Source organism: Propithecus coquereli, unplaced genomic scaffold (genome assembly GCF_000956105.1).
Source record: "Propithecus coquereli isolate 6110/MARCELLA unplaced genomic scaffold, Pcoq_1.0 Scaffold116, whole genome shotgun sequence".
Classification (NCBI taxonomy): Eukaryota; Metazoa; Chordata; class Mammalia; order Primates; family Indriidae; genus Propithecus; species Propithecus coquereli.
In genome coordinates this window covers 260,704-272,873 of record NW_012135636.1, presented here as the reverse complement: position 1 = coordinate 272,873, position 12,170 = coordinate 260,704, and the positions used below count along the sequence as shown (strand labels likewise).

General features: G+C 40.5%; 1 protein-coding gene across 1 annotated transcript in view; it reads left to right on the top strand.

The window, feature by feature from the left end:
* Nucleotides 1–1,687: 1,687 nt before the first annotated feature.
* BAZ1A (bromodomain adjacent to zinc finger domain, 1A) overlaps nucleotides 1,688–12,170 on the top strand; it is a 66,861-nt gene continuing 56,378 nt past the window's right edge. The window contains exons 1-2 of the mRNA XM_012658312.1: nucleotides 1,688–1,911; nucleotides 2,393–2,563. Coding sequence (XP_012513766.1) covers nucleotides 2,451–2,563 — 113 coding nt within the window. The 5' untranslated portion in view covers nucleotides 1,688–1,911; nucleotides 2,393–2,450. The remainder of the gene's footprint in view (nucleotides 1,912–2,392; nucleotides 2,564–12,170) is intronic.

The window sequence follows — 12,170 nt, the reverse complement described above, 5'->3', positions numbered from 1 at the left end:
GAGTAAAATTTCAATTTTAAGTTAGTATAAGAAAAAATCCAACTGTTTAAAATCTTGTGTTTAATAATTAAAATAAATATTACTACTTTTGATCATGATTTTAACAAAGTAATTTTAACTATCAAACAGTGAAATCTAGTAAATATAAATACTTAAGTATTCAGAGAGAATTTTATCTGTTTTTAGCTTAACAGTTAAATTGGGATTTTGAGTTGTGAGGGTTGACACTTCAATATAGGTTGAAAATTACCCATCCGCCTGTCCCCCTTTTGAGTCTACCTTTGTGAGCTCCAAATTTTTCACCTGGGAAATTAATAGATACTTTCTAGGTAAGGAATTCTAACTTGTCACTCAGTATACTAGTTGGAGGCAAGTTTAAAACACCCAATCTTTAAGTGCATACTTTTTTGAAGAATTTGTCCAGGCTAAAGTATTTACTTGCTAATGACAGCATTTCTAAACTTCTGTGACTTTTATGTTCATAAAGTAAGGTGCATAATACTATTAATGAGTTTTAAAACACGTGGAGAATATAGTGTCTTTCACATGTTTATTTTGCTAGTTGTGTGAGTAGCCAAAAGCAGCCAAAGTTGTTCAAAAGTGGTAGCTCTTGATTTAAATAGATTTCTTGTATTTTCTGCTCCAAAGTACAAATGTACTTGATTTGAAGATATAAAGCTAATCCACATTATTTCTGTAACTATTATCATTTCACAGCATGGGTAATTAGAAGAAATAACGTCCTTTGTTGAATGTTCTTCAAACTTACTTTTAGACTCATTCTTACATGTAAATCTGCAAATAAGCAAATGTCAAGGGCAGTAGCAAAAAAGACGAATATTTAGAACATAGCTAGTTAAAAGAAACAAAACTTACTAGTAAACACTCTGAGTTACTTCTAACTTCAAAAACTCTTTTGAATTCAAGTCACATGTATTATGTACATTCAAATTGGTTTCCTAAATAAAAATTACTGATACAGGAAAGTTGCTTTAGGGAAAATTTCACTAGTAAATCCATAATCTTTAAAATTCTAATTGAATTAAACATTGATCCTTTGTAAATACATCGGTGCAAATATTACTTTTGTGTTACCGTTTGTGTTATTTAGTTTTACCTATGCAGGAGTCCTTAGGGGCATGATGACATTTTCTAACGTATACTTTTTTGGTCTTTTCCTTTGCTATCTAAATCTTTGACTGAATTGCCCTAAGGATTAAAAAGAACTGATACCAAGAAAGGTATTTTCTGTTCAAGATGGATGTTTACACATGTAAAATATTTTTAGAGATATGAACTCTAATTTTGAAGAAGAAAAATATCAAAAAAATTTATTTCTTAGTCTTCATTTCTCTTCCCATCTTTAAAATACAAGTTAAATCGTAATTGGAATCCCTTTCCCATCGTGTAGCCAAGCGTTGGTGCCTCACATGAAGATGATGGCTTCACTTTGTTAGCCATGTGTTTATGAAAACCCAGCGCTTTCCCTAGATCTTTTGGCTGATAATCTCAAACATGGAGGATGCTTCTGATTCTTCGCAAGGGGTTGCTCCATTAATTAATAATGTAGCTCTCCCAGACTCTCCGCCGTCTCTTCCTGTATCAGTGACAGGCTGTAAAAGTCATCGAGTAGCCAATAAAAAGGTAGAAGCGAGAAGTGAAAAGCTCCTCCCAACAGCTCTTCCTCCTTCGGAGCCGAAAGTAGATCAGAAACTTCCCAGGAGCTCCGAGAGGCGGGGAAGTGGCGGTGGGACGCGATTCCCCCGCGCGCAGCCGGGCAGTGGCAGCGGGAGAAGAGGCGGCCGGGGGCGCGGCGGGGCCGGCGAGAAGAGACCCCCCGGGAGGAGCGAACCTCCTCTCGCTGTCTTTGTAGTTGCGAAGGTGGAGAAGTGGCAGTCGGCGTGCTCGCAGGTGAGGGGCTCAGTGCGGTCGCTCGGGAGCCGGCCGGCGCCGGCTGGGAGGTGTAGGCGAGCGGGGGAACAAAGCGGAGCGCCGCCGGGGTCTGCCCGCGGCCAGCGCCCTCGCGGCTTTGGGTCGCCGGACCGGCTGCGCGCCGAGCACGTTGTGAGCCTGGCGGCGGCGGCGGCGGGCGGGGAGCCGGCGCTGGGGGAGGGGGCCACGGCGGCTCCCGCACTGCCCGCCCGCGGCAGGGTGTCCGGCCCCATTGTGAGCCCGCGGCGGGGCGAGAGGAGGTAGGGCGCGCTCCGAGGGCAGAGGCGGTGCCGGCTCCGCTCGCTCGACACCTCGGCAGCTGCAGGAGCGAATTCGGTAGCAGCCGCGGCGCGTCACTCACACAAAAGGCAGTCGAGCTTCCCCCAGCGCGCGGACCGGCCCACGCTGCCGCCGAGCGCTCCCCACCTTACCGGTTTTTCTTTCCCTCCAATTTTGATAGGGAAGCGGGGCCGACGCGGGCGGCCGAGGGTCGGGGCGAGCCCGCGGGCGTACGGGAGATGCCGCTGCTTCACCGAAAACCGTTTGTGAGACAGAAGCCTCCCGCGGACCTGCGGCCCGACGAGGAAGTTTTCTACTGTAAAGTCACCAACGAGATCTTCCGCCACTACGAGTAAGGGCCGGGCCAGGCGCAAGGGGTACGAGGGAGTGTGGGGACTCCCTCCCAGCGCCCTTTTGTCTCTCCTTTTCCTCGCCCTGGGCTGCTGGCGGGGCCACTTGAAAGTGACGGGTGGCCACAGTCCCGCATTTCTCTGGTCTCCCCTCCCCCAAGCCCGACCCGGAGAATGCGCGGGGCCACTGGCCGCGGCGCGCGTGGGGAACGCGTGTCGACGCGGAGGAGGCTGGTGTCCCTGCCAGCCTCGGGGACCACTCCGAGCCGCTGCTGTCGCTCGGCCGCCCGGCCGCCTGGCCGCGGGGCGGCGGAAACTCCCCGCTTCGCCCCTCCCCGCCGCGACCACACGCGCACTCCGGGGCCAGTTCCGGGATCCCCTCCTGGCGGCAGAGGGGATCCCCGCTCGGGTCAGCTGCTCGGGGCCGCAGTCCCCCGGCCTGGGGAGGGAATCCCTGCCTCCGTGGGCAGGAAACGTCTATGCTGGGCTTCGTTTCCTCGGTCGGGAGTGGGGTCTGACGTTGGAGCTGCCTAGCGTAGGGGTGGGAGGGAGCGGAGTTGAGATTCCCTCTAGCAGGGAGGAGGAAGCTTTCCAGCGGGCCGGGGGCGGTGGGGCCCGGGACACGAGAGCCTCCGCGGGCGGCCTACCGTCCGCGCTAGTAGGCCTCGGAGTGTGCGACGCGAGCCGTGCGCTCTGTCACCGCCTCTTCTTGGTGACTAACTCCCGTCCCCGGGGAACTCAGCGTCTCCGCCCCCGGGAGACCGGTGAGGAAGAAGTCGGGGCTGGGCGAGGGGAAGAGGAAGGGGGAAGGGAGTAGGGCCTTAGGCTCCCCTCGTTTTCACTTTCGCGTAGCCAGGAGCTCGGCGGTGGAGTAGGGGGAGGGGGTTAAGACAAGTTCAACTCCAGACTTAGCCAGTCGCCTCTTTATCCCCCTGTGCATGTGGGCTGCCTGACATGTGCCATTCGCTATTGTTTTGATAAGAACCCGGAGCTGCTGCTGGTGTCGTTTCAGCCTCTAAATTTTCAGTCTGTCGCTTGATTTATCCCAAAAGATCTCCTTGTCCTTGTGACACGAAGCAATGGGATACGTTTTAGCGATCTGTGTTTAAACAGGATCTCCAAGTGAGAACCTGAGTTGATCAATCACTGGAACAGCCTGATCTTCCCCTCTTCCAATGCTTTATCCTCTCTACTCAGAAAGAATCCCTTTGTGGCTTAGAAACCAAGTGTTATAGCAACCAAATACATTGTGTGTAGGACGCACTTTTTCTGAGTAGGGGCTTGATCGAAGGGGAGGGCTTTAGGCAAACTCTGCACCTGTCTGAGAAATGAGTATTGAGGTTAGAAAAGTTCCTTGGAGTGTTTATTTTAAGTAAGCCCTCTTTTTCTTCAGCTCCACAGAAAGGGGGTTATACATTAAACATGTTGTATCTAGAGAAGTACATAGTACTTTTCTTCAGACTGTACTTTTAAGTAGGAGTGCACATCTCACTCTGCTCCTGTATAGACTTGTTTTGTTACTAAAATAGAGTTCACTCTTTAACTACTAAGTGAATTTGGATTAGGTAACTGGACAAGGATGATGTCTTGTCTTTTTTTTTAAGGGTGTAAGCTAAAGTCCTTGCTAACAATTCTGAATTTGAATAAAAATTGTATTTAAGATTGCCAACAAAATAGTAAACAGGCCTAAATTTCAAACTGTAAACAGTCTTGTTTTTTAAGAGGTTCTCCTTACTTTACAGAGTAGGGTGAATATTGGCTATTATCCTTTGTGAATTAAACATTTTTCATGTACTTTGGTTCTTGAGAGGAATTAACCATGGAGAAATCTGAAGTGCTAAAATAAAGGAGATATTTGTCATTCCAAACGTGTCTATCTTCCATTAATATTAAGAAACTGTATCCTTTGTAGTCTCATGACATTTAAACATTTTTAAATAACTAGGTTTTTAAATTTTTTGTTTTTCTCTGTGCTGAAGTGTTTAGGTGTTTAGAAATTATAGGCAATCCAAGAGAGATGATTGGTTTGGGGGCAAAGATATTTGATCGTTTACTCTGAACAAAAGCATTATTACTGGTGTTCTTAGGTATTAATCTTCAGAACTTTGGACAAAACCAATTTTGGCAAAATTGGAAGAATGCCATTTAATCATATTAAATTTTGAATTACTTTCTCTTAAATAATTACAAAAAGATCTTTCCAAAAATACATTCATGGTGGTCTGTAGTATTATGGGAATCTGACCCTTGGAACAAGTCTGGAGAAACTATGAAGGAAACCTCTCTTTTCACTCATTCATTAAATCACTGATTGGTTTATGTGAACTTATTTGAAGATCAGCCTTTAAGTGCATTATTTTGAATGTTTTTCTTTTGTATTTGTCTGAAGACCACTGTGCTCACCTGTTTGCTTGGGTTTTTTATTTCTTCAATATAAATTTCTCTACTTTAATCAGTCTCAAAGAGATTTTCTACACCTCCCAGTCTTACTCGCTTCCAACACAATACAGAGTATAACTTTTGCCTCTAACTCTGGTAAGTAGAGGTTGCCAGTGACTTTTTTTTTGGGTCCATCCTAGTTTGTCCTAAGCCAGTGGCCTTTTAATTGCTAAATAGTTTTCTGTCTCTATCTTATGTGGTATTTTAGCCTACTTCCTCTTTTTCCTAAGCAGCAATAATCACCCCCTCCATCTTTTCTAGTGTAATGTCATATTATGGCCTTGTAATGCAGTGTATTTGTTGCCTCACATTTTGTCTTCTCTAAGACTCTGAATTCTTTGAAACAGGGACTGTGACCAGGATGCATCTTCAGTGATTACACAGCACAAACTCCTTTATTTCGTTTGTTTGAACTACATTCTCCTTAACTGATTGCTAACTCCTATTTGGCCTGCTTTCATAAGTAAAGAAGACTCATTAAAAATGGCACATTAACTATAGGCAGCAAATGAATAAGAAAAAGTGCATAATTTAGTTTCTTAAATAAGATAAAAATTTATTCTGTAATTTTGGTTAGGTGACAACAATTTTGTTTTTTATTTTTGCCTGTGGACTGTTCAAAAATGGAAGAGTCAGGTCTGAATATCAAATTCTAAATTCAGACTGTTAAGTAGGAGTTACACATCTCACTCTGCTCCTGTATATTGTTGTATTACCCAGTGACTTAATCTCCTAAATAAAATAACTTTTTTAGGCATTTAGATACTTGGAATTGGAATACACTTTCCATGTATTTGTGAGTCCCACCTTCTACACAGAATGTAGGAATCTCATCCACAACATCACTAACAATCCAGCTTATATTCCATCCTGGCTTTCCAGTGGAAGAGGTTTGACTAGCTTATAAGGCCTCCTATTTTCATTGTTCATCATTTCTCACTTGTTAATTCAGTCCTTTCAACAGCTCCCTTTTACAGATGAGGAAACTGAGGTTGGGATGGGGGGGCATAAGTCCATAATCATAGTATGCAAAATTACATATCTAGCAGTTGATGAAACTAGAATTCTAACTCACATCACTGGGATGCTAGAGTTAATGTTCTTCTTACTATTTACTATCACATGGTGCTTATTATGGAAAACTCTTCCTAATATCTGTTGAAATTTATAGAAGTAGCACCAAGAAAATAGGGACATTGCCTGGAATGCAGGCTGGCTGCCTAGATCTTTGTGTATGTACCACTTTCTTCTGTCTGCTCAGACATTTGCCTTCTTTACTACAGCCCCAAATGATTAAGCTCTAGGTATTAAATGGACATCTCAGAATGCCATCAATTTATAGTAGGGAAAAATGCCTTTCGCACTGACCAGTTGCCATACTGATGATTAGTTATGTGAGAAATTTAGTTATAATTAAACGCTATTTGGTGGACATGGAGTTTTCAAAGGAAATTGGGTAATCTTCATAGCTAATGTCTTTAAATTAGGTGTTAAGTTCTTCTTTAGGAATAAGTCTGCCACATGGTCCTAATACTTGAGTCAACGAGTTCTTTTTCTTGGATGATATACCAGAGATTCCTAAATGCTTTTATTTTTTAGTGTTACCTGCTTAGCAGGCTACTATGTTTTGTATTAATGCATCCTTCAGACAAAATCAGTTATTGTAGTGCAACAAGCTAGCCCAAAACTTAGCTACTCAAAATAACAACCCATTTTATTTGCTCACTATTCTGTGGATTGTCACTTTGTTTTCTGCTGGTCTCCTCTTTGCTCACTCACTTAGCTGCAGTCAGGCTAGGCTGAGGCTGGTTGGAGTAAGAGCCTCAGTCACAGGTCTGGGACCTCAGCTGGGATGGTTTTTCTCACCATGTGGTCTTTTATCCTCAGGAAGCTAGCCTGCCTGCTTCTCGTGGTAGTCTCAGGGTTTCAAGAGGTGAGAGTGGAAGTCACTCAATGTCACTTCAATATTATGTTGGTCAAAACATCACAAGGCCAACTCAGATTCAAAGCATGGTGAAATAGACTCCACCTCTTGATAAGAAGAACGTCAATGTCATATTTCAAAGGAGGCTGCACACCTTGAGCCCTCTTTGCAGTCTATCATAAACGGTCGATACAATTTCATACCTGGGTCATCCTGATTGGATTTGGGGTGTTCACTGATAACCTAACTGATTTTATCCATCAAAACAGTGAAAACCATCCTAAGATCTTGTGGATATTCCTTATTGCTTGCCCTTGTACTACCTACAATAATGATGCAAATTCTTTCTCCTCTTAGAATTTCTGTTGTCCTTATGTGTGACCTCAGGAGCTGCCAAGAAGAAATATCTTTAGATATCTAAGATAGCTAATTCTGCCTATTCCCAATTTTCTCTTCTTTAAACATTCTCAAAGACTTTTAGATATTCCTTTGGCACTGTTTTTTACCATACTGGTTATTCTCCTAGGATCTTACTGCAGATGTGGTGCCTGAACAATAAGAATTGATAACTTTTTTTTTTGAGACAGGATCATACTCTGTTGCCTGGGCTAGAGTGCCGTGGCGTCAGCCTAGCTCACAGCAACCTCAAACTCCTGAGTTCAAGCGATCCTTCTGCCTCAGCTCCTGAGTAGCTGGGACTACAGGCATGCGCCACCATACCCGGCTAATTTTTTCTATTTTTAGTTGTCCAGCTAATTTCTTTCTGTTTTTTTTTTTTAGTAGAGATGGGGTCTTGCTCTTGCTCAGGCTGGTTTTGAACTCCTGAGCTCAAACGATCTGCCTGCCTCGGCCTCCCAGAGTGTAAGGATTACAGGCTTGAGCCACCGCGCCCGGCCGTAACTATTTTTTGAATGCACGTACATTATGGGGGTATTCACTTAGAATTAACTCATTTGATTTTCTCAATAACAGTTCATGGAAGATACTATCCCATTTACAGAAAGGGAACCAAGTTCAGAGAGGTTATGTAACTTATCCAAAGTTGCATTCTAAAAGTGGTAAAGCTGGGATTCAGACATTTTCCTCCCTCCTTCCCATTTATATGTGTACTTTCTCTGTCTAGACACACATAAAAATAAAGTGGAATGCCCATTGAAAGTAGACTGCCCATTTAACATTTGTTTATTCTTGTCACTATACTTTGGGCAGTCTTTGGAGATGCTGAGATAATTTGTCCCTCTAGTGAGAAATGAATGACTATAGCACAGTGGCATAAGTCACATATGTGTTGTGGAGCCAGTAACTGTTTGTTGGGGAGTAGGGGAATCCCTAAAATAGGAGATAATATCTGAGTTGGGTCCTGAAGGATGGCGCTCACAAGACACAGAATGGGGAAGAGAGTCTTGGCACAAGGGATACTCTAAAGAATCCTTTTTAAGTAAGGAAAACTATAAGAAGGCATAGAAGTGTGACTTTGTAGGTGTTCCTCTGATGCTGTTTCTCTACCATACTGGTTATTCTCCTGGGATCTCTGCAGATGTGCCGCCTGAACAATAAGAATTGATGCTGTTTATTGAGCGCAGATATATTATTATTTTCACAGCCATTATTGTTAAGCTAGGACTTTTACATCCAGTACTAGTATCATGTTTTACCTTTGTTGATGTCCATTTAGGTTTTAGTTTCTAGTTTTTAGTGTCTGACTCTAAGGCAACACTAAATAAAATGGAAAGTAAAATTTCAGTAATGTGTTTTCTTAATTTAACTTTGTTTTTTATTAATCAGAAATTTTCCCTGACCATCTATGAATAAATATAAAAAATAGAATTTTCATCTAGCCGGCATTTCTCTATTTAATATAAAGCATGTTAAGGCCTGCCACGCCCATGATCTCCTAATCGCCTGTTCTTGTAACCCTGTCAGTGAAGGAAATTGTTAGAACAACCCATGTTGTCTTCTAGCAATAATTACTTTTTCAAGTTTGTAAGCTATACTTTCTATCTCTTGCATATAATATGCTGTTTAAGTCAGGAATTATATTAGTTTTTAACCCATGGCTGTATTTCTCAGTTATGCTAATTATTGTTGTGGGCCTGGGAGTCTGCCATGTCCCTTAATAGATCTTTTCCACTGAATTGTGCTGGATCTTTCTTATGTCATATCTGGTTACTAATAGTCTTGGTCCTTAAGTAGAGTACACTTTGTGGTTTATCTGAATTGTATTTGATTTCTGATTTATATGTCATTAATCTTCTACTAGGTTTTCAGTTTTCCCAATACCCAGCAAATTAACAGTGTGTTGTCCTTTGTTGATCCATTAGTTCACCAGAGAGTTGGCTGACTTTGTATTATAGGTGTGTTCTTAGAAAAGTACCTACCTTGCAACTCAGGAGCAATTTTTCCATATGAAATAATGGTAAAGAGGAAGAAGTCATCAAGTTTTTTCTGTAAAGGGCCAGATAATCAGTATTTTAGGTTTTGCTGGCCATAGCGTCTCTTCGACCTATCCAACTCAGTAATCATAGTGAGAAAGCAGTTACAGACAGTAACTAACTGGGTGTGGCTGTGTTCCAATAAAACTAGAAAAGCATATGGAGGGGCTGGATTTGGTTTCCAGGCCAGTATTATGCCCACCTCTAGTAGAGAGGATTATTGAAGGAATGCAGTTATCAATCAGACATAATCTATATTAGGCTAACTTTATATTCATATAAAAAATCTTATATTTTATAATTTGTTTTGCTCACAGTAGTAAAACATGCTTCTTATAAAAGTTTCATTATTTATATTCTTATAACATAGAAATTGAAGAGGCACCATAACCAATCCCCTGATAGAGATCAGTATTATTAACAAACTCTACACATTTAAAAAACTCCACACATTGTATGCACGTATATGATGAACAGGCAGAGTATGAGCAGAATTACAGAAGTGGAAGAAAGTGAAGGTGTGTAATGTTAGAGATCGTGCTGTGCTGTTTGGGGGTGATGAGTAGATAGCCTGAGAGATAGCCCTTGGACTTCTTTCCATTGCATTAAAATGACCTCTGTTGTAGAATGTGCCCTGGTTCCTGATTTCTGAGGGTAGATCTTTGTGTACAGCTAGGCCATAATGTAACAATAACTTTGTGGAGTAGATAGACACAAAGGAAACAAACAGCACAAACATTTTGCATGAGTTAGTAGAAACCTTATGAGTATAGAAGGGCAGCTATATATCTCTGGTTACTAACTGTCCTGTTTTTCTGCCTGGTAACACCTTCAATGGAGACTTGTGTCACTTGTGCCATTTGCTTTTCTTCGTATTTTTAGACAACAGTAGCCATCCCCCTGCCATGGCATCAAATACCCTAGGCACCTAGCTTCCGTGGCTAGAGCTATTCTTTTCAATACAGGAGCCATTACTTGGCCATGTGAGTTATTAAGCACTTGGAATATGACTAATCCGAATTAAGATGGGCAATAAATGTAAAATACACATTGGATTTTAAAGATTTAGTACAAAAAGAAGATGTAAAATATTTCAGTTTTTTTCTGTTGATCACATGGCGAAATGGAATTGTTTGGATACATTGGATTAAAAAATACATACAAAATTAATTTCATTAGTATTTCTTTTTAAATTTTTAAAAGTGACCACTAGAAAATTTAAAATTATCCATGTGGCTAGCATTCTATTTTTATTCGCACTGGTTTACAGACTAATGTATAAGATATCTGTATTTGAAGTATAATTTTCTTAAACAGTACTAGCTGTAGTTTAAATTATTAGAAGCATACCTCATTTGATAGATATCTCAATTATCCTGATTTGGTCATTATACATTGTATACCTGTATCAAAATATCACATGTACCCCCAAAATAGGTACAACTATTATATACCAATTATAAAAAGAAAAACAGTATACTTCATGTACATTATGAGCTAACTGTGTGTTGGCTGGGGAAGTTAAATCTTACAGATATGTTTGTTTCCATAGAAAAAGTTTAGAACTTTTATTTTTGAGACAGGGTCTCAAGTTTAGAACTTTTAAAAAGATTTCTAAGTGATACTGCAATTTTAGGCAGTAAAACTAAATAAGACCTTTAAGATTCATTCATGCATTCATTCATTCATTTTATCCTATACCCATTGATAACTACCTACTGGGTATGTGTGTTGCCTCTCTTCAGCTAATAAATTATTTATTCTGACATAGATTTCTTGATTATAAGCATCAGATTGTGTTCTCTTTTTCTCTTTGACATTCCTTTCTTCAGCTCTACTTTTCCTTTGAGACCTAACTCTTAACACTACTTCTCAAAAAAATGTTCCAGTATTTCTTTTTTAACCTCTTCTATGCCTTCCCTTCCTCTAAATTCTTAGGATATCTCCTCTGTCTTATAAATATAACCACTTTTTATTTTTAATGATATACATCCTTTATTTCCTGTACTAAAACATGCTTCAAAAGAATCTTTGTACTGAATTAGAGTCATATAACTTGGCATATGCATGTTATTTCTGTAGATATCATTTATGTTTAAGGTATGATTAGTTTCTCTTTATTTTCACAGAAAATCATTTTTTTGTTATTCTATAGACATACACAGATGAAACTATCTAAATGGAATTGCCCTAAATCATCTTTGGAGATCACACTACTTACAAAAGGGATAACCTTACAGATAACGCTAACCAGGAAATAAATATACAATTTAAGTACTTCTAGAATGATTGGAGAAAGAAAGAAGGGGATTTCAGAAAGGAGAAAAAGATGAAGAACAATGACTTAATTATATTGATTACATATAATTATTGGAAAGTAGACCAAATTATAAAGGAGGGAAAAAATTTAACTATCTTACCACTTAGAGGCAGCCATTATTAACCTTCTTGCATATGTCTAACATTTTATATTTAAAAAATATTTTATTGCAAAATGATACATGAGTGATGCTTACTATAAAAATTCAAACAATATAGAAATATTTAGAATCTCAAAGAAAGTTTTTCTTTTCCTTTCTTCTCAGTCCCCTCCCTTTGGAGAAAGTATGTATTTATATACCTACATAGTAGGTATATGTACATTTTTGCAATTATTTTAATGTATGTGGGATTGTGTATTTAGCGACTTGGGTTTTTTCTACTCAATATGCCTGTGAAATCTTTCTATATTATAGGTCTCTTGCATTTTAAAAGGGACTGGATGGAGGTTGGGCGCGGTGGCTCACGCCTATAATGTTAGCACTCTGGAAGGCC